General features: G+C 39.8%; 1 protein-coding gene across 1 annotated transcript in view; it reads right to left on the reverse strand.

Annotated features, from left to right (window-relative positions):
• Positions 1 to 600: 600 nt before the first annotated feature.
• The window catches only part of LOC148186798 (uncharacterized), a 38,760-nt gene continuing 16,225 nt past the window's right edge, over positions 601 to 23,135 (reverse strand). The window contains exons 2-4 of the mRNA XM_088089067.1: positions 17,920 to 17,995; positions 4,107 to 4,213; positions 601 to 4,018 (exon numbers count right to left, since the gene is read on the reverse strand). Coding sequence (XP_087945193.1) covers positions 3,880 to 4,018; positions 4,107 to 4,213; positions 17,920 to 17,995 — 322 coding nt within the window. The 3' untranslated portion in view covers positions 601 to 3,879. The remainder of the gene's footprint in view (positions 4,019 to 4,106; positions 4,214 to 17,919; positions 17,996 to 23,135) is intronic.

A 23,135-nucleotide genomic window follows, 5' to 3' on the forward strand; every position in this document is an offset into this window, starting at 1 on the left:
AACTTCCATTAAGGTGTGAGGGAGAGTTTGTCTGTAGAGCAGATTGTAATTGATGAGATCAGGTGACATTTAAAACTGCCAGAGGAACGACGGATTCCTTCATGAGCTTCACACGGAGAGAAAGAAGTGAGTGGACGACTGTAAAGACTGCTGCTCAGGTATAAGTACATGTTAACACTGTACTGTGCCCAGACAACATACACTAAAATACGTTTCCTACATAATGTTTGCGGGGCTGCATAACTGAATGGATCAATTTACTTTCTGCACTTTGACATGTATTGTTACCTCTAAATTGAATTAAAAAAAAGAGAAAACAGTAAAAACTTGGTAAATAATAAAGTTTCCTTTGATAGAATAAATAGAAAGAAACAGATTATGTAATAACTACAAATAGACTATGGACTGTAGGCTATACATATATATATATATATATGTGTGTGTGTGTGTGTGTGTGTGTGTGTGTGTATGTGTATATATATATATATATATATATGTATGTATGTATGTATATACACTGTATAGACAGACAGACAGACCAGACCAGACAAGATAGATAGCTAGATAGATAGATAGATGGATAGATGGATAGATATCACCAATTGCACATGGATGCACATTATAATAAAATTGCACATAATAATATTGAAATTGCGCAGGTTTAAGTCCATGCTGTGATGTAAGTGAGCACTGTAAGGTGGTAATGTCTGTTTAATAAAGCACAACCAGTCAGCTCTTGTATTTCTTTTATATTTAATTTGGCCTAAAAATTTCCATTACAGCAGTCAGTGAACATTTGCATTTATTTTTTTTAAATATCACATTAAAAAATATTGTCCTTTGCAACTGAATAAAGCAACCATTTAATCTTTGGAGATCACAACACGAACTTGACCAGAGAATACAGGAAAAAAGGACACGAGTGAGATGATTTTGTTAAAGCACTTGCTTTAAAAACAAATGACCTGCTAAATATGAGTTGCGTCCAGCAGAGTGAGAACTGTCGACGCTAATTGGTCTTCGTCGCGTGTTCCACATTTTACATGGCATTACATCACAGTCTGATATTCTGTTACATGGCCAATTAGCATGTCATAATGCTCAGTCAGCCAAAGAGCTCGGGGTCAGAGGTCACGCTCGCTCCAGTCCAAGAGAGAGAGACAGAGAGAGACAGCAACGGAGGCAGCGCAGCAAAAAAAAAAAAAAGTCACTATTTCAAGGCTCATTTTATTGTTGCAATCAAAAATAACAGGAAGTTCTTCTATGATTATTATTTGCAGGAAAATGTTGCAAATGGCAGATGATATCTCACCACGTGGCTGTGTGAGAAACATCACAGTTTCTAGATAGCATGTAGATTAAATGCCAACTTCCTGAAGCCATCCTTATCTGCCATTAGATTGTATCTTCGTGCAGGTACTGTGTAAATGTTCCTCGAAAAAAAAAAAAAGGTATCACAATGCACGCAGTCATTTATAATAGGCAAATGAACTTTAATAATAGCCTTTATCTGAGCACTAATTGCCATAATCCATAAATCATCCTTAGAGATTACATCACCTCAGGGCTGTCAGGTATCATAGACGCACGATAAAGCGTTAGAATCAGTTAATCACCTCTGACAAAGTATATAAAATGATTGAATGGCTCCTCTCTAAAAAGGGAGCTTTGTTTGGATAAGCTACGACACGCAGGGAGCGAGGAAAAAGGCCAAGTGTGTGTTTGAGTGTGTAGTCCACCACTGCTCATTTGGCATTCTTTACAACACACACACACACACACACACACACACACACACACACACACACACACACACACACACACACACAGTAAAACATTAGTATCACACCATCACGCAATAGTCATGATTTCACGCCATCAGCGCTCGTACCTACCAGGACCCTCCATTAGCCTGCGCGTGTGTTTACATTCCAAGGGTCTGTTCACAAATGATTTGGATGCTTTTTTTTTTTTGGTCTCCTTGGCTACTGTTATTTATCACATGCAAAATGGGCTGGGACACGGTGATGTATGCTATCAGCAGTGACAATGATAACCAGGACAATAATTACACAAAGCCCGGCTCATCCATCATCGCCACTTATCACTTAAACAATCAGGCGTTAAAGAGAAAGAGGGGCGGAGAGAGGAGAGGAAGGATCCTGGATCAGGAGTCTCTGTTCCACCTATCAGTCGACACTGATCCAGTCTGCCTGCCCTTATAAACAAGGTGCCATCTGTGTCACCGGAGTCACTGGAGGCAACGTTTATTAGGATAGAGACACATTTACACTAGAAGGGCCAGAATTCCCAGGAGCAGGAATAAATAAGTGTTTACTTCTTCCTGCTCCTTTTGAACATGTGATATTAAAGTGTAAGTGACTTTAGTATTCATAATTGAGATACATGTGTAAGTTTTGGATAGGCCTTTTTTTAAAATATCTTTTTGTTTCTGATCATTGCACTTGGCTGATTTGCTTTTATTTGTGTGTTTTGTTTTTATATGTTCAAAATAAAGGTTCTTTCATTCATTCATACCAACCAGAAAGGCCGTGAGTGATCATTTTGACCACCAGATCCCTAACTCTGTAATCCCTCGCCATAAATGCCCAGTATAGAGAGAAATGCATTTATTGTGTCTGAATGTCTTTTTAAAAAACAAAATAACACCAAAATGTACATTTTAACAAGTTTAATTACACTTTTTTGCTGTTATTTTATTTTGTATGTGCCATCTAGTCATATAATTTTATGGATGATGTGTTCTATACACCTGACTTTTTAAAATTTGTATTTATTTTTGGATGCTCCAAATAAGCACAGTAGGTTTTCTCTCTCTTCCTATACTGCATGTCTTTGTAATTCTTGTGTATTTTTGTTTAATTATGCAAAAAAAGTTGTAAACTTTGCTATATGTTGAAGCTGCAGTGTCAAAATTTGCTGAAAGAGACGATGTTTCCACTTAGAATCCAAAAACTGACAAAATTCTTGATGATTTGAGTCCACGTTTAACAACAGCAACACTGCAAAAAACATCAAAACAATAAAATGGGGAGAATATTAGTTAAAATAAGAAAAAAAATCATCTGCAGACAGATCAGGAAATTTTCTCTCAACAAGTTTTTTTTTTGTAACAGGTAAAAATATCTTAAACTAGTGTACCCAGACTAAAAACAAGCACATCTGTCCAGATACAAGCTGTAATAGTTATTTTCTCAGCAAAAACCAAGCATATACTGCCTTGATTCAAAACTATATCAAAACATCTGTTTACAAGCCCTCACACAGCTCATGCAGTATAACTCAAATCTCATTTTGTGTATTCCTTTAAAGATTTCTCATCTCTGTTGGCTTTAAATTTTAGGTTTAAAGGGAATTTTTGACCTTGGAAATAACAGCTAAGAAAATATAAATATACTGAAAAGATACAAAACAACAACAACAAAATAAGCGAATTACAATATGTGGGGAAAAATATCTTAAAGGAGAAGTTTGTAAGATTTATTTTTAGGAGATTTTACACTTGTGAAAACAGACTTATTACATTATATTCTATTTCTTCCAATAAATATCCATAAATCCTACACACTGGACCTTTAAAGTCAGAAAAAATGACATTTGATCGCTTTTCTGGGCAAATCTGCTGGTGAAGATCATGTGTCCTGACTGAAAGCTCCAGAACAGCTACAGCGATATGAACCTTGTGATGACACTGTTGTTTTCAGTGACTAGACTTGTGACTTTAACCTCAAATTGTTGATTATTTATTCCAAATAATTTGGATTTCTTTTGATAACAGATGTACAAAATCTGGTATGAAATAAAAACATGTTTAGAAAAATGTATATCATTTAAGCAAAATACTTAAAATACTTGTCATCATTCCAGGACACACATGATTGCACAACGTATACAGATAGAAAAGGCAGATTCAGCCGGTGTTTTGGTTTCAGACGGAGAGCTCGGTGGCCTCGACATGCCTGGGCTGCGCTGACAGTGAACTTGAACCCTGAAACCTCTGGAACAACGGAGTAAAGAGGAGACTGAAGGATGGCTCTTACGACAGAAAGAGGGCGAGTCCTCGGTAGCAAGAGGTCAAAGGTTACCTAAATACGGAGAAAGCCCTCTGGGTCGGGTTGATGCACTCTGGGTAATGAGGTTGACACCTCCTGGGACTCGTAACCTCTGAACCCTGAACCTGCGACGGACTGGCCTGTGAAGGGGAAAAGAGAAATTTCACTGACACATTCCTACGGTGAAGCGGAGATACAAGCTGGATCTGACCTTTAACCCCGTGTTGCGTGCTGTGATTTCATCACTTTAACAGATCTTTAACAGTGTAAAATGCGGCAGCTACATGACCCGTTCGAGAAAATGTGGTTAAAAACTAGAGAAAAGCGAAGAGCAAACATCTGCTGCAAATGAAAAGTACTTTGCTCCAGTGTTTCATTCCCTTGTTTATCGCAGCAAGATTGTGAATAAGTTTCCTTTGAACATGATGGATCATTAAAGTATTGGTGTACCGTGGTTTTGTTCTTTTTTTGCTTAGATGTTTCTTCTTTTTAATACAAATTTCTATCTGTGTCTGCGTCTCTCCTGAGAGCTGCCATTGCTCTACTTACCAGGAAACACTTTCTAGATATGCAAATTTTTTTTTAGTCATGAGAGAGAGCAAAAGTGTGTGCGCTTGCATGTGCAATGAAAGAAAGGGAGAGAGAGGGAGACATGCATAGTTGGATTCCTCGTAGCACGAGCAAAGTAGGAGCATTTAAGTAACTTGCAGCAGCACATGTCGCATGTCTCTGGGTTCATACTGTACATGTGTGTGGGTGTGCCTTTGTGTGTCTATTTATGCACATATACTGTACCTACATGTTCCAGTGAGACAGCGCGTCATTGTGTGTTTGGGACTCCGTGTATTGTCGCTGTTTTAAGTTGAACTCGGAGGCCCAGACACACCAAACTGACATCAAAGTGGCTACAAAGACCCACTGTAGTGTTGCTTACGTCTTGGTCAAAAAGTTGCACTTGAACAGACCACAAAGGCACGTATGTTCTGCACCTGCATGAGAGGAAATAACTCACGCCAGCAGACAGCAGTTGTCTGTATTTGTCATCAAGAAGGGAAACTAGAAGACCAACAGGACGCTAGTTAGCCATTTAGCACATTAACCCTTTGAAAAGTAGGTGGACATCAGTTTTTCTCGTGCTGCATTCAAACCCCTTTCACAAGAGAAAATTGGCTCGATTTCTTTCAAAGACACGGAAAGAAAGCAATGAGCAACTCAAGAAGAAATGATCAGAAAGTAGCAAGAAATTAGTAAAAATTACAAGAAAATTACCTGAAAATTATACCTGTTTTTGTGTATATTGTATGTTGCAGAACCTGTTTTTTTAAGATGTGAAAAATTCACACAACGACACAACGGAGATTTGAATTGTGTCCTTAAGGGACTTTTGGTACTTAAAAACATATGGTGCCCATCTGAATATACATAGATGTCATTGATCAACTGTTAAATGCAACAGGAGACGATATTCTTCATTCTTTATGAAAATGGTTTCATGCATTCAAATTTAACACTGCAAAAGTTGTTGTCTCACTTGTCAGCAGTGCAGATATGAATTGTTTAGCGATGGATGCTGGCACATCGAGAGAGAGCTGCAGTGTGTGCAGGATGTTGTGGTTATGGAGCTTTTTACTGCCAGAATTCACAAAGTCAAGGCGTATAGAGAATAAAAACAGGAAGAAAGTTGCACCCGTGATTAGGAGACTGTTCACCAGATGAACTTCACTGATCATATTTTAACTGAGGACACAACAATCTTTACTCGGTCTGCTCACTTTTTCCACTTTCTCTGGTGGAGAGAAACTGTTGGTCAAAGATAAAAGAGCAGGCTGAGTTTGATCAATAAGGAAACGGACCGAGTGGCCACCAGCACTTCAGTCTGTGTCACTTAGCGCTGATGAAGTCCACCCGAAGCTTCAAACGGCAGGCGGAGGAAAATCAGGAGGAGACCACACACAACCCTGAGAGGGAGGGTGGTCTCTGATCTGTCAACAGAGAAGATGAACTAGGGGATTTCATACCTGGAGTGATATTATGTCATCTGGGTCAAGAGACACAAAACGGTACTGCGAATATCAAAAACATGCCATTTTTATGATTTATTCCAAGAATTTTTGTGATGGTAACACTGAGTGGCATTTTTTAAGCTTGCCTCATTTTATTTAAGTAATTATTCTACTTTTCCCAGGAACAACTGTCAGTGATTAAACTGTTATCTCCTCCTCTTTAAGTGTTTCCCCACATATAAGGTTTGGTATATAAGTGGGAAACTGGCATCAATAAAACAGAGTTTTTATTTATATTTTTCCCAAAAGTTACACATTACACATTTTTCAAAATCTACTAATTGATTGCAATATGTGGAACGTTTCATTTCAAGTTGTAAATTGTCTTTTGTTCAGTGGTTTTGGAAGAAACACCAATTTGTTCCAATTTTATTGGGTTTAAAAACTTATGAAAGGAGTCTGAAAGCAGCAAAAAAAAGGAAATGTCGCTCATGGGTTTCAAAGGGTTAAAGTTACTCAACTAACTTTTGGTTTCACACGGGACACAAACAGCTGTCTCCTGGGTGAAAGTCCAGAGTCTTTCTGACCCATCCACCTCTACACATGTGGACGATCTTGCTCTTTTTACCACGTTAGTTGCTCAGAGCATCAAAAAATGCCGGCACCTTGTGCCTCACATTGCCGCTAAAGGTTGCATCGGTGTGTCTGTATTTGACGCCGATGGCCACTATTAAAGCGTCGGTATGTGACATCTGGGAGTGACACCAGGGTGTCATGTTTCTTCTTGCTGGCTCTCATCTGAACACTTGAAGAAAATCATAAATCCCTAAATCGTTCAACAATAAAGAACCTGATTAAAGACTAAAGCGACGATGATAGAATGAGCTCGTGGGTCACGTGACCTCCGTTGGCCAGACTCGGTGACAAAAGAGTCTGAGGCAGCCTCGTCAGAAAGTCAATACGGTGATAAACACTGCCCTTCACTTGAGCCCCGGTTCACCACTTTAGCAGCCAATTGCCTTGACAGTCATTACCTAACAAGTAAATCACCACAAGCAGGATGTGAGTAAATAACAAAGTCAGTGAACAAATAACTCAAAGAAAAGAGGTGAGAGGAAACATGCTGCCGTGTATTCTCACTCAGGCGCCTTCTTGGTGGAAAGTGAGCATATGTTTTATGTTTTGTATTTTTTTTCTCCCCCCCAATGGCTCTGGCAGTGAGTGTCATTCAAGATGTGGCCTTTCCACACTCATAAAGAACACATAAAACACACATTGTGCTCTCGTAAAGCACTTACAGAGGTGAGATTTATGCGCTCGGGTCTGGATTTCCAAATAGAGACCGATGCTGTCACTAAAATGTTTTTGATTTACGCTGCTGGTGTATTGGCATGATTACCGATGAGATTGCTTAAAATCTGATTTGAATGAGCAGTGGAGTGTACCCTAGAGGAGGGTTCCCGGTTCACTGCAGCACATTTCACTGAACACATGCAGTGTTCGTCACCCCGGAGCTCTCTTTTCTACCCCAAGTGTCACTTTGAGAGACAACCCTGCTCCTACCATAGGCCCGGCTAAATGTGTGCGCTATCAAGCATTAAAGGGATAGGTCAGGTTATTTTAAGTGGGGTTGTATGGACTTCTTATCCATAGAAAGTATATTACATACAGTAGATGTCAGTCATCACATTCCCAGTTTGGAGAAGCGGGCTGAGTCCGAAATAGAGGCTAAGCAATCTACTGCTGTGGATGAGGTCAGCAACAAAACATATTTTGGTGACCTAAAAAAAACATCAAACCTAAAAAAATCATTATCAGTTTAAGTATACGCTATATCTAGAATATTTTCACTGCTTTACGTTGCTGTCAAAAAGGAATTTCTGACAGAAAAATGAAGTTGTATGGCCCTCTTCAAAGCCAGACTCCATTGACAAAAACAGTGATTTAACATCGCTGAACACAGGAGCTGCTGGTCTTCCGCCGCCTCCAACAGTTAGTTTGTTTGTGTTATTGTGTGATTTTGGCATCTAAAATGATAAGTTTGGTTTCACCAAAGTCACACAATAAGTCAAATTAACTAAATGATCAAAGCAGCAGTCAACCTGCAGCTCCTGTGCTCAATGAGCTAAAATCAATGTTTTTTTCAGTCTGGTGAGCCCGTTCTCGTTTTCATTTGGGGTTTTTTTGCCTTTATTTACAGGACAGTGACACGGTGAAAGGGGGAGAGCAGCCTGTATTTACTCAGGGCGCCCACTCTACCAGGTGAGCTACGAGGCGACCCCACTTTAACTGATGTCGATATTTTTTTTTTTTTTTTAGGTGGGCCTATTTGAAGTGGCTAAAATGTTTTGCTGCTGACCCTGTTTCAGACTACTGCCTTCTCCAAACTGAAGGTGTGCCGACTGACATCATCTGCATGTTTTACACTGACTATGGATTAGCACTCTAAACAATCCCACTTCAAAAAATCCAAACTATCCCTTTAAACACTCTTCTGCTGGTACAAAACCAACTAATCTACAGCGACAAAGAAAAGTCTACTGCTGAAGCGAGCACAGGTGATCACCTCCACTTTAGAAAAACGTGTATTCCTCCTTAAGCAAGAGGTGTCACTGACTTTGCTAATGTGTCTTTAAGGCGGCTCAGTTGGACGTGGATATCAAAACATTTAAATCGACCTGCTCACTGGAGGCAGAAGTGAGTCTTGTAAAAATGAATTATTGATGCCACGCGAGGCTCCTCTCTGACTGCGAACAATGTAACTTGCACTGGCGAATTCATCTTTAAAAATCTCTCCGCTCGCTTTCATGTTCTGACAAGGGCTGAGTCTCCGAGCCACGAGACATTCCTTGATTACCGCTGATGTCCAAGTCTTTCTCAGAGGCACCCCGGTCCTGTCGGGACAGAGCGCGTTATTGTTGGGATACCTGCATAGTTGCATGATTGGTGTCAAATAAACACGGTGCTGAGCTACAGTGCTAGAGGTCTTTTTACCTGTAATTATGGCATGGCTAGCTTTCCACTGCGGGACGGCTGCCAGCTTGCTTTGGCTTTTATGGGGCTTCTGGTCCTTTCTTGTGGTTGTCATGCTGCAATTAAAACTGTCTCCAATCGCTGGGTGGCAAAAGGCGCTGAGACAGACTCTTGTCTCTCTCACACACAGACACACATGTGTACTTGTGTACACACACACAAACACACTGTGGAGCCTCTGGCTGGAGGCGATGGGAAAGCGTATGATATAGGAAAAACATAGTTAATTACATTTGACAGGTATCTATTAAAGTGCATTCTTAGACCTTAGAGGCCTTCACACATCTAATGGAAATACACACTCAACTGCTGCCCATGAATAATAGGGCTTCCCAGCCAAAAGCTTTTTTTCTTCTTTCTCCCTTATCTCGCAAACATCAAGCGTCTGTCAGCAAATAGACAAATCACCACGAATCAAGTCCACAAAAGTATAAACCAAGGTCTTATAGTGGTATTCAGATGCTTTATAATTAGTTATTCAGGGATTCTTTTCACTTTTAAGTGAACAAGCACTTGAATGCCTCCTCCACAGAAGCACCATCGCGCCTGTTTATTACAGACAATAGTGGTGTGATTGTAATCATTGCACTTTCCCCTCATCCTGCACTTAAGGATTAGGATGTAAATATTGCAGATGTACATCAATCGTGACCTGCAGGTGTAACGTCCAGATGCACGAGTATCAACAAGCTATGATGGTCAGTGAGTTATCCACCTGTTCGGTCTGTGAATCTGCCTTTTTTTCCTCTCCTGATCGGTCTTGCAGTATGCATTTCTGTCTGGTTTGTGGGTTTGCCTCGTCTGACTCCCCATCCTTTGCTGGTCTTTCATCTAATCTGCCTGAAGACTCTGTTCAGATCAGTTGTCTTCAAAACCCAATTCAGGTGCTTGATACAAAATATTGCCCTGGCAACAAGAAAGCAGACACACTCATCATGTAAAATATGGATACTGCAGAATTACGTGCCTCGTCTTTGAAAAGTCACTCTGCTAAGAAATCAGCCCAGACACAAGCAGAAGATTTTGTCATTGTAGGTTTCTGGAGACCACAAAGACGTTAGATTTGCACGTTTCATACGACTCATATCAATGTTTTTAAAGAGATGTAGTTGACAGGACATGCATCAGCTCTGATTTTGTATTTGGAAGGTGGAGAGATGGTGGATAGCGTGACACCTCCGTCAGACGCCTGTAAAGTTGCAGATCACAGTAAGAGACCAACAAACAACAGACTGGTTGTGTTTTTACAGACCAGTGGCTTTTTTGCCCTCAAGTGTGTTTTTCTAGCATTTTCTGCCCCTAAAAGTGGGTGTCATCTGAGGGACCTGTCACCGTGTTTCCTGCTGCTCGTCAGCCCCCAAACATGGTTGTTTTTTTAGGGACCTATCACAGTTGCTGAGAGATAGTGCCACGGAAAGCAGTTGTTTTTTACTGAGACATTGCTCCTTTTTCAGCGTTGACTGGGTCACAAAAACTGGTTACTTTAACCCAAAACATGATCTTTTGCTAACCATTTGTCATGCCCCTCTCCATGTCAAAGCAATTCATAGGGCCCCCTTTAAGGTATCTGTGTGATGCACCGCTGACACACATTGTAACATATGGTTAGTGTTTGGAAACTGCAATGGCAACAATTAGACAACAAAATTGGTGGAGTTTATGTAAAAGATCATGTTTGGGGTTAAAATAAGCTAGTCTTAAGAAATATCACACGAGAGAGTGCTGTTGTTCTTGTCTCCGTGCCACATCTGCGTAACCTAGTTGTGCAGCTTTGCCAGCTACCTACATACTGAGGCAGCTAAGCTAAAAACAACAGCACGACTAACGGCTCCACATGTCCACAGAAAAGCACTCACAGAGGCTTGGTGAAGAATACCGCTGCCACCAATATAACCGAGCGTCCTGGGTTCGCCTAATTGGATAACTAATAAAACGAAAAACGGTGCAACTGCTGCCTTTGAATTTACCTTTACCAAAACTACCACACATGCACGACAAGCCCCCAAAAAAGAGGATGTTACCTCCGCAAGGTTTTTTTTTTTGATATATGGCCACTCCAGAGGGACACACAATAGACCTCCAGAGCAGTCTGTTACAGTACAGTCTACAGTAACATTAGGAAACTACCAACCGTTAATGTAGGCCTTAATTACTGGTTTAGAACAGCTGTGAAGCTGAGTGACACATGAAGAGCTCAAAGTCCCAGTGCTGTTACACCGTATATCAGCACTCCTGGATTGCCTCTCGACCAATCAAATTACTTGGATGGAAGTAACTGTTGCATTATTAACGATAACCTTGAGTCAAGTACACATCAAGTGAGAGACACGCAATGATCATAGATAAATTATGCAATCTAACATTAAAACAACATTGACTTTTGGTTTCACAGGGACACGAACTGCAGTTTCCTGGATGAAAGTCTGGTTGCTGTATATGATGTTGAAAAAATCATTTTTAATAAAACATTTGCTAAAGGCATTTAAACAATGTTTTTTTGTCAGAGCCTATTATATTCCAAATTCAAAATACTGACAGAAAAATTTTAATCTATTAATCTTAAATGCACATCAGTTCAAAATATTGTTTTCTGTCTCATTAACTACTAATAATCGGTATCGGCCCCAATATCGATCGACCCCTAATTTAAACAGGGAAAGAAATCTTGAGAAGCGTGGGGTTAAATGTCATGTAGACTTTTTGCCCTTGCAAGAATGCAACACAGACCAAATATGGCTCATGGAGACATTTGGCATGTCTTGTTTGGACAAAATGTGGTATGAAAAAGTAGTGATGTAAAGTAAAATGTCAAACAGTGGTGCCAAACTAGGTGGCTGCCATGTTTATACACCTGGTCCCTTATGCGTCTAAAGAGAAATATTTGATGTAACATGTAACACTATCGGACAAATTTGTGCATGCTTTTGGCTGTAGGCATTTACTGTGAAACCTGGAAACGTGTGTGTGTGTGTGTGTGTGTGTGTGTGTGTGTGTGTGTGTGTGTATGTGTGTGTGTTGACTGCTTGCTGGCTCATTCTTTTCACTATTTCTGAATAAAGACTTGTTTATGAAGCGTAAAGACTGTAAGATCGGTAGCTGCCTGAGTGATTTGTGTCTGTTAATAGCCTCGATATTCTAGATCCTATCACAAAGATAACATCAGTGCGAGATTTTCCTCTCCGCCCTGATTTGCATCTCCCTTTACTGCTCCCTCTGTTCTGTTTTTTTTTCTGCCTCACAAAACATTTTTTCTCCGTGTCCTCCCACACCCCTGTGTTCCTCCCCGTCCTATCTCCTCTCATTAGAAGGGCTCGAGGATCACACACAAAGCCAGGGAGAGATTATGATGATAGTTTTGTAGCCTGCCCCCCTTTGTCTCTGTCCACATTCCTCTCAAATGAAAGACGGCAACAATTACCTGCACGTCTGATGCCTGGAGTGTCTTGACATACACTTTTGAAGAGCAGGTTTGGTTCCCAGCCTATGGCTATAAAAGCAGGTTTGCTGCAATTACCGTCCACGTCAAAATGGCTGATGAACTGGAAGCGCCCATCTCAAAGTCCTGCTAGTCAAGAGCCAGCGTTTGTTGGCATGGGAAGCTGTTCTTTATGTATGTACGCCAACCTTTTGTGGAACAACTGGAAGTACAAGTGTCTTAACGTGGACAGCTTGTCAGGATTCACTCTATATATTACCACAGGTCAGGGGAAAGGCAGTGCGAGGTATTTAAATAGACCGTGCATCAAAGCCTGGCAATTTGAGAGTGACATGTGAGTCTGGAAAGTGCTAATAGCCTTCCCGAAGCTGATTCCATCCAACCTCCTGCCAATGTCAGAATCCAGCTGAATTTGCTCTCCAAGATGTTCTTCTGAGGTGAAAGCCAGCAGTCAGTTGTAGCTCCACTGGTAGCCGTTTCCGATGCTTTGGTAGCGTAGCATCAAAGTCACGGGGCACACATATATTCTGCAGGATTAGAGTAGCGTAAAAGGACAGCCCCAGCCCATTCACTGTTGGCACGGCCGCCACAGCCTCGGCACAAGTGAGTTTTTAATGCATTCCATTTAACTTTAATTACTCCAATCTCTGCGAGGGCACACAGGAAGAAAAGGCCCGGGCGTTTGTGCCGAGCAGATTACCCCACTGCCCTGCCAAGTCCGCGGCGCGCTGCATCCTAAGATAGAATTCAAATTCAAATGTGGGCTAAAGAAAGTGCAGCTGTCACCCCTCTGGCCTGCGAAGCCCCAACCGGATCAAAGATGAGCTGTCCTCCTCCCCTGCCCGTGTAAAAATGAGCTGTCCTGGCCGTGCCAGTGTCTCGTCCCCCTGGGGCACCTAATCCTCCTCTCCTGACTCCACACTGACAGTCTGAATAAAGGCATTAAACCCCGCAAAATAATTACCAATTAAAACGGATGGAGAAGTCATCAGGTAGTGACTGGGGGGAGAGCAGGCAGAGGCGGCAGAGAGGGATGGAGCCGTGGTGGGTTTCTCTCCTCCCTGCCAAGAACAACCTGTATTTTCTCCTTTATGGGTTATGGTTTTGCAGTTCTGGATGAGTGAGTGACCTTACAGAGTGGTATCAGACCGGGAACAGACTTCGGAAAAGCTTCTAGGATGTTGAAGAAAGTTTGTGTGAGGCATCCCAACTGTACGGAAGCCAGGAATCAGTGCAGAAGTTTTCTAAGCCACTGGAATTAAGAGTGGTTGTTTTATCTGGTGCTGTTCCATCTGGGGCTGCGGCTGCACAGACCTGAGATGTTGTGAAACTGCAGAGATCACCGGGCATCTGCTTGTGTGCAGCACATACATGTTTGCACGAAAGGGCAAAACCATGTGCTTGTGCAAAAATAAACCTCAAAGTCACATATTTTGTGTGTTTACTGGCCACTGTGCTGTAAACGAGCGTGTGTGTGCATGTGTGTTTGTACCTGTGGAGCAGTGTTATGGGGGTGTTTGCAGACTAGCGTGCCATGAGGCCTGGGGCACTAATCCACCAGCGCCACGCTGCCGAATCCAGGTAAAGTGATCCTAAAGCCTCCTTACCCCTCTCCCTCCTCTGTTCTGGCTGCTCCCCTTTGAGCTGTGTCTATTAGCCGTGGTGGAGATCAGACTAGTGAATATCCACTCAAAAGACCAGTCTGGACCAGGACCCACATTTTGACAACTTAATCTCCTCTTTGACGGCAGGCAGAAAAGGAGTGAATTGCCATGTGACAAAAGGCTTCTGACCATATTCTTTTGAAATTCCTCTCTCTGGTGTGGGAGACGACCTGTATTCCCGTCCTTTATACTCCATAGCAAACATGTGGTGCTCCCGTAAGACTCTCAGAGGAGTCGCCTGTTTGTTATCATTTCTACACAATCACTGATTAACAAGTACACTATATTCCACTGTTATTAAGAACATTCTCAATTTGATACTAGTCATGTCAAAAGAGTTCAGATAGACAGAGTAAGGCCTTTTTCTGAATGTAAATTTTTCTAATCGAGATGTGGGATATGCTAACCATTTTAGAGTCACGTGTTACATCACTACGTGTGGTGGCAGAAGAATAGAGGAAAGAAGTGCTGAAAGTGAAAAATGTGCAGAAATAATTGAGATAACGGGAACAATGATAACAGTTGGATGTCTAAATAGACATACAAAAAAGAGGCCCTTCATTGTTATAGAAAACATTGTTAACTAGCGGTTTGAGGCTAAACAAAGATGTTTATGGTTGTTAAAATGCCATGGAAATTAAAAATCATTAAAAATAATCTAGATAATATTGATTTATGATGGTCAGGAGCAGTTAAAAAATTCAAGCTGTGTGTCTTTATGAGATTACCTGTTTAAATAAAGGTGAAAGAATTAAAAGCAGCTTTTCGATATCTGGTGGCGCTGCTCAGTAGGTTACCCGGACTCTTTGTGCTGCAGCTCATATTTTGATCATTTTTGGTGACACAAATATCCTGATTTATTAGCTCCTTTGACGACGACAGCAAACTTTCTTACTATTCCTTCTTTTAAAATGTATATGTGTCCCTTTGTATAATTCTTTTTTTGCGGGTCCATGAAGACGAGTTCTCTTTGTTTTGTAAATATAAACAGAATGCCATGATTTTACAAATGCATTTTGACCTATATTCAATCAAATACAGTACAGAGACAATATATTGAATATCATATTGACTTACACTGACACGCCATCCTGGAGCGTTAACAACAGATGTGACGGTCCACTGAAAAAGCGTCAGTATTTGACAAATTTGAGGTGAGAAGGTGTTGGAAACGCACCCACTTTTAAACTCTATGAAAGACTTGGATATCAGCAGGTTTTTGGATATGTGCAAATATGGCAACACTTACCTTTCTAATTAACACGGATAAAGGACTGACAGAGAGGACTGTGTTAGCACGGTAAAACACAAAGAAGCAAAATGGCAAAAGCAGCAACGGTCGTTTCTTTTTTCCATATTTGATATGATGAACATGTTAGAGCAGAGTATTTCGGAGTATGCATAGCTGCATGTAAACAACAATATTAGTGGAACATTAACTTTCATTAGCTATGTAAACAGCTCTTTGGAAATATTGTCTTTTTTGGAATAAGGGCAAAAAAATGAGTATTTTGTGCATGTTGGTGACTTATTTTTGAATACATGAATTTATGTCTTCACTGTGTTCTTTTACATAGAGGCAGACAGGGACACAACTCGAAATTCTGGCTTGACTCGCAACTCATAAAAACCGCACCGTGTAAATCAAACACACGTCCAAATGCATGTTTATGCCCTCGGTTTCACAACGCCTGTTGAGCAAGGTGGCTCATTCCAGCGCTGGAACCTAACTGCTCCTCCGTCTGTAACCGTCTGTGGTATTTCACTGATCACTTCTGTCCTGAGGGATGGTTTGCATTGCTGATATGACTTGTCTTATGGTTTCTGTATCGGTGCCAGAATCACCCTGGGCTAAGTACACTGGGCGTGTACACCTCTGTGGACGTTGCAATGTGTATGATGCATACGTGCGTGAGAATTTTTTTTTTTGAAACCCATAATTAGACCTCGACTTAGACTCCCGGCCAAATACATTTTTGCCGTATGGATACATACTGTACACAGATAACATGTATATTTGCCCTCAGCAGAGAGTTAAAGATGATCCCATGTGGCTGTTTTCATCTTCCTCTCTTTGTAATAAAGCCCGGGATCAATTTAAATCCTCTCTTGTTTCATCTCAGTATCCAAAAATTATCAAGTCATCATCATGTTATCTTGATTTACACAAGTCGGCATAAAGGTGCCACTTTAATTACATTTATTGTAAAGTAGAGCCTGCTAAAACCTTGATCCCATTGAGACGAAAACTTTGCATCCAAACCTTACTGTCAATCCCTTTTCAGATTTGAATAAAATATTGTGGGGCTGCAATCTGAGGGAAAGTCCCAAGTGTTTCTAAGCAGGATTCCTACAGCTTAAGGCAAATTAAATTTAATATTTTTTGAGACTTTTTTAATGCAATGTTTAATGTAACATAGAACATTACATTTTTGGTCAAGTGAAAAAGCTAGATCTGGTTAAAATTGGTTAAAGCATTTACAGGTGATTTTTATCACTGATTTCATGTGCCTCTCTCTGTATGTGGGATTATTCCACTGCTTTAATTCCCTCCATAACAGTGTAAAAAGAGGAATTCAGTAAATTATTTTTAAAAATAAATAAATGTTACCAATTATTTTGTGATTTTAAAATACAACATCAGAAATGCAATTTATAACATCCTACTTCCAATGTCTTTGTATTTTTAAGACTCCAAAAGGCAGATTTAAGACATTTTAATACATATGAAGGCCTTAGATTAATTAGCCTTAGATAGACTTTTAGATTAATTAAGTCAATGGCTTTTAAGACTTTTTAAGGATCTATGGGGACCCTGTCTAAGTGTTATATCATAGGCAACCGGACCTGCTTGAGTTTCTTGGAGATATTTCCCCACTAAGTTCAAAACTGAAGAATGAGAGGTGAAATATCCACAACAAACTCAGGCAAGTCCAGTTGTCTACGATAAAGCACTTAGAATTACCGAGACCTGGATGACCGAGGATCTTCACCAACAATGTCACCAGTGGTTATAATACTTTTCAATGTGAGCTCATCAAGTCAAAATTATTATCTCTAAGGGACTGTTTGACGAATTTTGTGGGCTTTTCATTCTTCCTTTTTTTTCATAATTTTGGCTGTGTTCATGAATATGGCATAACCTTTGGCAAGGTTGTGTATTTTTGTTGTTTGGAATTTCCAGCTAAGCTCCTGTAATTAGTCTGAAATACACCGTGTGAACAAAACTGTTACATTCATACTGTTAAGTGCAAAAATGCACCAGTGAAACCCATTCAAACTGACACTTTTGATCCCACAGCCATCAAAGCATTAAAAAAATGCATTGTGTTATTTCTGGCTGTCATTCTGGGCTTTTGCCTTGGACTTGTAATTTCACTATTTTCCACCTGTTGACGTCATTTTTTACCACATGCTATTTCACTAGGTGCCCTGTCATAATCAATGTTGCTGCAAATCATTGACATATCCCAGACTGTGATAATAATAATAACAATAACAATAACAATAACAATAACAATAACAATAACAATAACAATAATAATAATGATAATAATAATAATATGTAGTGTATTAAAAATAGTTCATTTTTTGTGTTTTGATTATTCATCGAAATAATATTAAAGTGGGCCCTAAGGGTTAAATGTGCACAATAATGGACTACACCACCATGACGCCTATTGGTTTCTGGAAATGTGAAATGCACTTACCGAAAAAAACTGAACATCCAATTCCATAGCGGGTCGCTGGTCTCTTCTGTGGACTCTAGGAAAATTATCCAATGAGCTAAAAGAGATCAAAATAAATTTCTGATTAAAATCTTTATCTTTTGACCAAGAAGCATCTACTTCAATCATTTGAGAGAAATCAGAGCAGGTAACTAGATACTCAGAGAAGTCATAGTCTATATTGTCAAAATTCTATTTTCAGGTGATTTTAATCACAATAAAGCTCAATATAGACAAAAAATTCTTGGTCAAACAATTTTTCAGATTTCATCTTTTATAGTTATTCCACCTTAAATTGTAAACGTTACAAATTTAGCAGTAACGCTACTCTGACAGTGTGTTATTCTCCATTAAAAACAGAATTTAAAAAAGAGAATAAATACATCTAAGTTCTGAAAGAAATAATATACTGTTTTCAGTAGTATTCGATGAAAACTTCCAATGCTTAAATAGCTATCCAACATACAACATTAAAAAACTCCTTTTCAATATGTAAACTAGGTCATCCTGTGTTTGACCACCACTTTTCATTGTCTGTAAATATTATGCTTTTGTCTGTCTGCTTTTGTATAATATTTTCTGTATTTCCGTTTTTTTTTTTTTACGTTTGAAATCAATCAAAATCAAATCAAATCAAAGTCAAATCATCTCCAGGCTAAGAAATGTATTGGTGAAACTACCATGACTTTTCAAGGTTTTCCCAAGACATCCAAGAATTATAGTCCATATTTGGTGTTTTTATTAAGCAGATTTGCAGTTTTCCATCTTTCATGCAATCAAATTAAACATTTCCAATTAAAAATAACTTCTTTTGTTGCTGTAAAAATAATGTCATAGCAGGAGTTGTTATGTGCTGTAACCTTTTGTCTTACAGTTTGAACAGCGGGCCTGTCTGCAGCTGACAGACAAACTGGTGGAGCAGCTTTGGAGAAATGGGTCAGCTGACGTGTGGACATAACATAGGGTAACGCGCTGTGAGACACCGTGAGAGAAGTATACGCTGTAAGACAACAATGTAATGTGTGCAAGCTACTTTCTTTTACATCAGAGGAAGACTGAAAGGTGACTTTTAATCCATAATTGACCACACATGAAAGTAAAAAAGAAAAAACAGCTGCAAAAGCTGTTGAGACATACAGTAATGTATACAACGTAAAAAATGTGATTACTCTGAGACTGCAGCATTGTCCAAAACCTGGAGCTGAATCTTTTCAAATGGTTATTTGTCTTCGTAATTAACTTCTTTATTGACGTTTACTATGAAGACACGGCAGGCATACAACACTGTTAGCAAAGAAGGAATTGAGTCAGTCATTAGCATGTGATTGTTTCAAGCATCAGCTAAGGCCATTTCTGTCATCCATTAAGTTTTAAAGAAAGGACTCAAAAAATCAAATATACCACTTAAATAAACACAGCGTTTGACGTGCTTGAAAGTGTCTTTGATAGAAAGATGAGAAACTTTGTGACACGCTGAGGTCGAAGGACAATTTGATAATTTAAGGAGGGCAAGGATTTCTGTTTACATGCAAAGAAAGAGTTCTATATAAAAGAAAGAGAAGGCCTTCGGGCCTTGTCAGCCATCTTCATTAGAAACCTCACTTTAGTCTTGATGCATTTCTAGTCATTAGCCAGGGCACAATATGTCACAATCCTCTTCAAAAGAGTATAAACACATTGTTCTGTGAAGGACAAACAACCAGCATGTAAAAAGGCATCATTATTCAGGTGCAATCACTAGCGGGGACTTTAAGGCCTTCCCTCTTCTTTGCTGTTGTTGTAGAAGGCCATATGATGTCAGACTGCCTCTCTGCAAAATTAAGAATTAAAGACGGAGTGATTTGCCAAACAGCAGCATGAGAGCGTCTGTGTGGACTTAAACATACTTTAATAAGAGCTGCTGCTGCTGCTGCTGTGATCTACACTTTAAGGTTCATTACTATAAGAATCACATTTCTAGGCTAATCACAGGTTCATACAGGGTGTGTTAATCTAAAAACACTATCTCTGTTAATATTAGCGATGCATGGATTGTGAAATTCTGGGCTGAAACTACCTGTTTTGTTGTGTTTTTTTATTTTGTTGTAATTTATTCCCCATTTTCTGACATTTTTCTTCTTTAAACCACACAAGTGTATGAAACAACCTTTACAATAAAAACAAATCGTTTTTTTTAATCGCCTCTAAAGCCTTTTTTATATTATATATAATTTATCATAATTACATCTCTAATATCTTTTATATTTTGGTGAATTGATAACCAAATTGATATTCAAACCAGTTTATTTATTGAAATTTTCGCCAAAAGCAAAATTTTACAAGATTACATTGAAAACACCATGAGAATGTTATAATTTTACTTCACCCAAAGCTCAATTTTACTGAATAGAGCTTGAAAACAGCATAATGTAACTCAATGAAATCTCTGTTAGCAGTTAGTTTCAGCTAACAGCTAATGTTAACCAGCTCTCCTCTTACCGACTCAATACAACCTCTGTTAGCTGTTTTACGGCAGGTTCACACTGGACAAGGAGAGGCTGCAAAGCTTTGAGGCCAGCTAGCAAATTTCTGCAGCTTCGGCGTCTGGTCTATTTTTTTCCTGGAGCCACAAGCACATCTGGCAGGAAAACACACCATTAATCTGTTATTAACGATATAAAGGCTATTTTAGATATAACATAAATGATCGAATAGTGAAAATAAGCAACACTAATCAAATATAAACCAAGATTTTTTGCCTCAAATGTTTTCAGAAACATGTTAAAATCACTGTGTAACTGTAGAACAAGGCTGTTTCTTGCCGACTGGATGCTGTTGTTTCACACGTGTGAATTTGCATTACATCACCCACCAGCGGGAGGTCTGGTGCAGAGCAGTGCATTCTGGTAGTTGTAGGTAGATAAATAAGTGCATCCCTTGTAAATATTAGGGAAATGTGATGCTCTTTGATAACACCATCCTTCTGGGTGTCAGTCAAACTGCTGTAGATCTAAAATTTGTCACATTTGCTCAGGTTTTTTAATTGATGTGCATATTTAATGAGCTGTTTTCTGACAGACAGCAGCTGAATGGAACAACATCACCACGCATGGATGGCTGCCATATTGTCTTGTGTATTATCATTACGCTCCCTTGAAGTCGAGGTTCTAACCATCCGTAGAGGTTAAATACTGATGACCTCCCCCACCACACAGTCGAACTAAAAGCCTCCCGGATGACGAAATGTCCTCGATATTACTCAGTAAGTCCAGCTGCCTTGACTTGACAGATAACCCTCATACAAATGATGTACACAGTTTTCACCTCATGTAGGATAATCAGGAATTTTCATCACCCAAACTCCCTAACAGTGTGCAAAAGGTGATATTCAAACACATATGAACCAAAAACAAGCAGACTGGGTCCCAAATAAGTTGGCATTTTGGGAAATATTTCCCTTTTCAAGAGTTGATGACTAACAATAAATCTGAAGCCACAGGCAGCAGCTGTAACTGCTTAGTGTAGCTTAAAGACTGGATAGAGGGACAAACAGCTAGCCTGACTCCAAAGGGTAACAAATACTGCATCCCAGCACCTCTAAAGCTCACTAATTAACACGTCACATTTCATTTGTTTACCCTGCAGGACACTTGGCGTTACCAGGCAACCTGCAGAGACTCCAGGAAGTAACTGCTCCCAGCCAAGAAATAGTCTTGTACAAAACCACAACCTGTTTTTGCACTTTGGTTCGTACGTATGAAACAACTAACTGTATAAAAACAACAGAAGTAGCTACTATGATGTCACACGACTCCCATTTTGAGGTCTCAAGTTCAACATCTGGGGTTGTTGCCATCTTGGATTTTTGGAGCCAAACGTGAGCTTGGTGGATCTGACTCAAAGGTTGTGGTCACGCCTCATAGACAGCTTGTCAGTCAAAGCAGCCACACCCTTAATTATGCATAACTTTACGCCTTAATGCAGTTATACTCAACATATGGCCCCCACACATAAGGTGTCAAAGTGCATGAAAAATCATGAAAATAGAGCTTGTTTATCAAAAACAGTGGAGGTTTCTCTGGTCCTAAAATCCTGGAAAGATCATAAAATCTTAAAATTGTCGTAAAATCCAAGATGCATGCTTAAATTCTAGAAATGTCCTAAAATCCTAGAAACGACTTGAAATCCTTGAAACTTCCGAAAAGCCAAGAAATATCGTTATATCCGAGAATTGTGCTTAAATCCTAAAAATGTCCTAAAAATCAAGAATCGTTCTAAAATCCTAGAAATGTCTTAAAGTCCTTGAAACATTATAAAATCCAAGAAAGGCCCAAAAAATCCTAAAAATGCTCAAAAATCTGAGAAAGGTCCTAAATTCCTAGAAACATCCTAAATCCTATTAATGTCCTGAAATCCTAAAATGTCCTTATATTCAAGAAATGATCTAAAAAGACAGAAACATCCTGAAATCCTTAAAGCATCCTAAAATCCAAGAAACATCCTAATTTCCCAAAAATGTTCTAAAATCCTACTGAAATTTAAACAGGTGAGTTGTGTATCAGTTTACCGTGCATACAGATGTCAGGAATGTTGACATGAACTATGGGGACCAAAACCATTTTTACGGGGTTTTTTTAAGCAGTCTGAACAAACTGCACTTAAGCTGCATTGCCTAACATGAAGCCTGTGGTGCTGAGGCTGCAGGGCGGCTTTGGCCAACTCACCGATGCCCAATCAAGCCTCCAAAAACTGGCTGAGTGTACAAAAATGAGCCCCCCAGCTCTCTTAATATCTATCAAATAATCTGAATTTTAAAACCCGCCCTGGGTCTCTAAGCGAATCCTTTCAAACAACTAAATAACAGCGAGAGAGCCGGGGTGACTGTGCAGACGCAAACTTTAATACCCGCACTCTGTCTGCCAAAACGGGAAAAGCAAGGGTAGAAAAGGACACATTTTTGGCAGCCCTTCATCAAAAGCATAAAGCAGTGGCCACAAGGGGAGAAGTAAACAGATTAGAGAAGCTATTGACATTTCCACGTAGCAAGGAAGGGGTGTCGAATGGCAGCAAGGATGATAAGGTGTTTCGGTCTCCCCTCTCATGTTTTATGTATCTGTGATCACAACTGATCGTGAGAGAAATTAATCAATAACAATGCCGCCGGGATGTGTGGATGACACATGCCACTGCCCACCCCCACCGCCAACGCCACCTTGTGC

This window comes from Plectropomus leopardus, chromosome 16, assembly GCF_026936395.1.
Source record: "Plectropomus leopardus strain MGB_pleo_1.0 chromosome 16, ASM2693639v1, whole genome shotgun sequence".
Taxonomy (NCBI): domain Eukaryota; kingdom Metazoa; phylum Chordata; class Actinopteri; order Perciformes; family Serranidae; genus Plectropomus; species Plectropomus leopardus.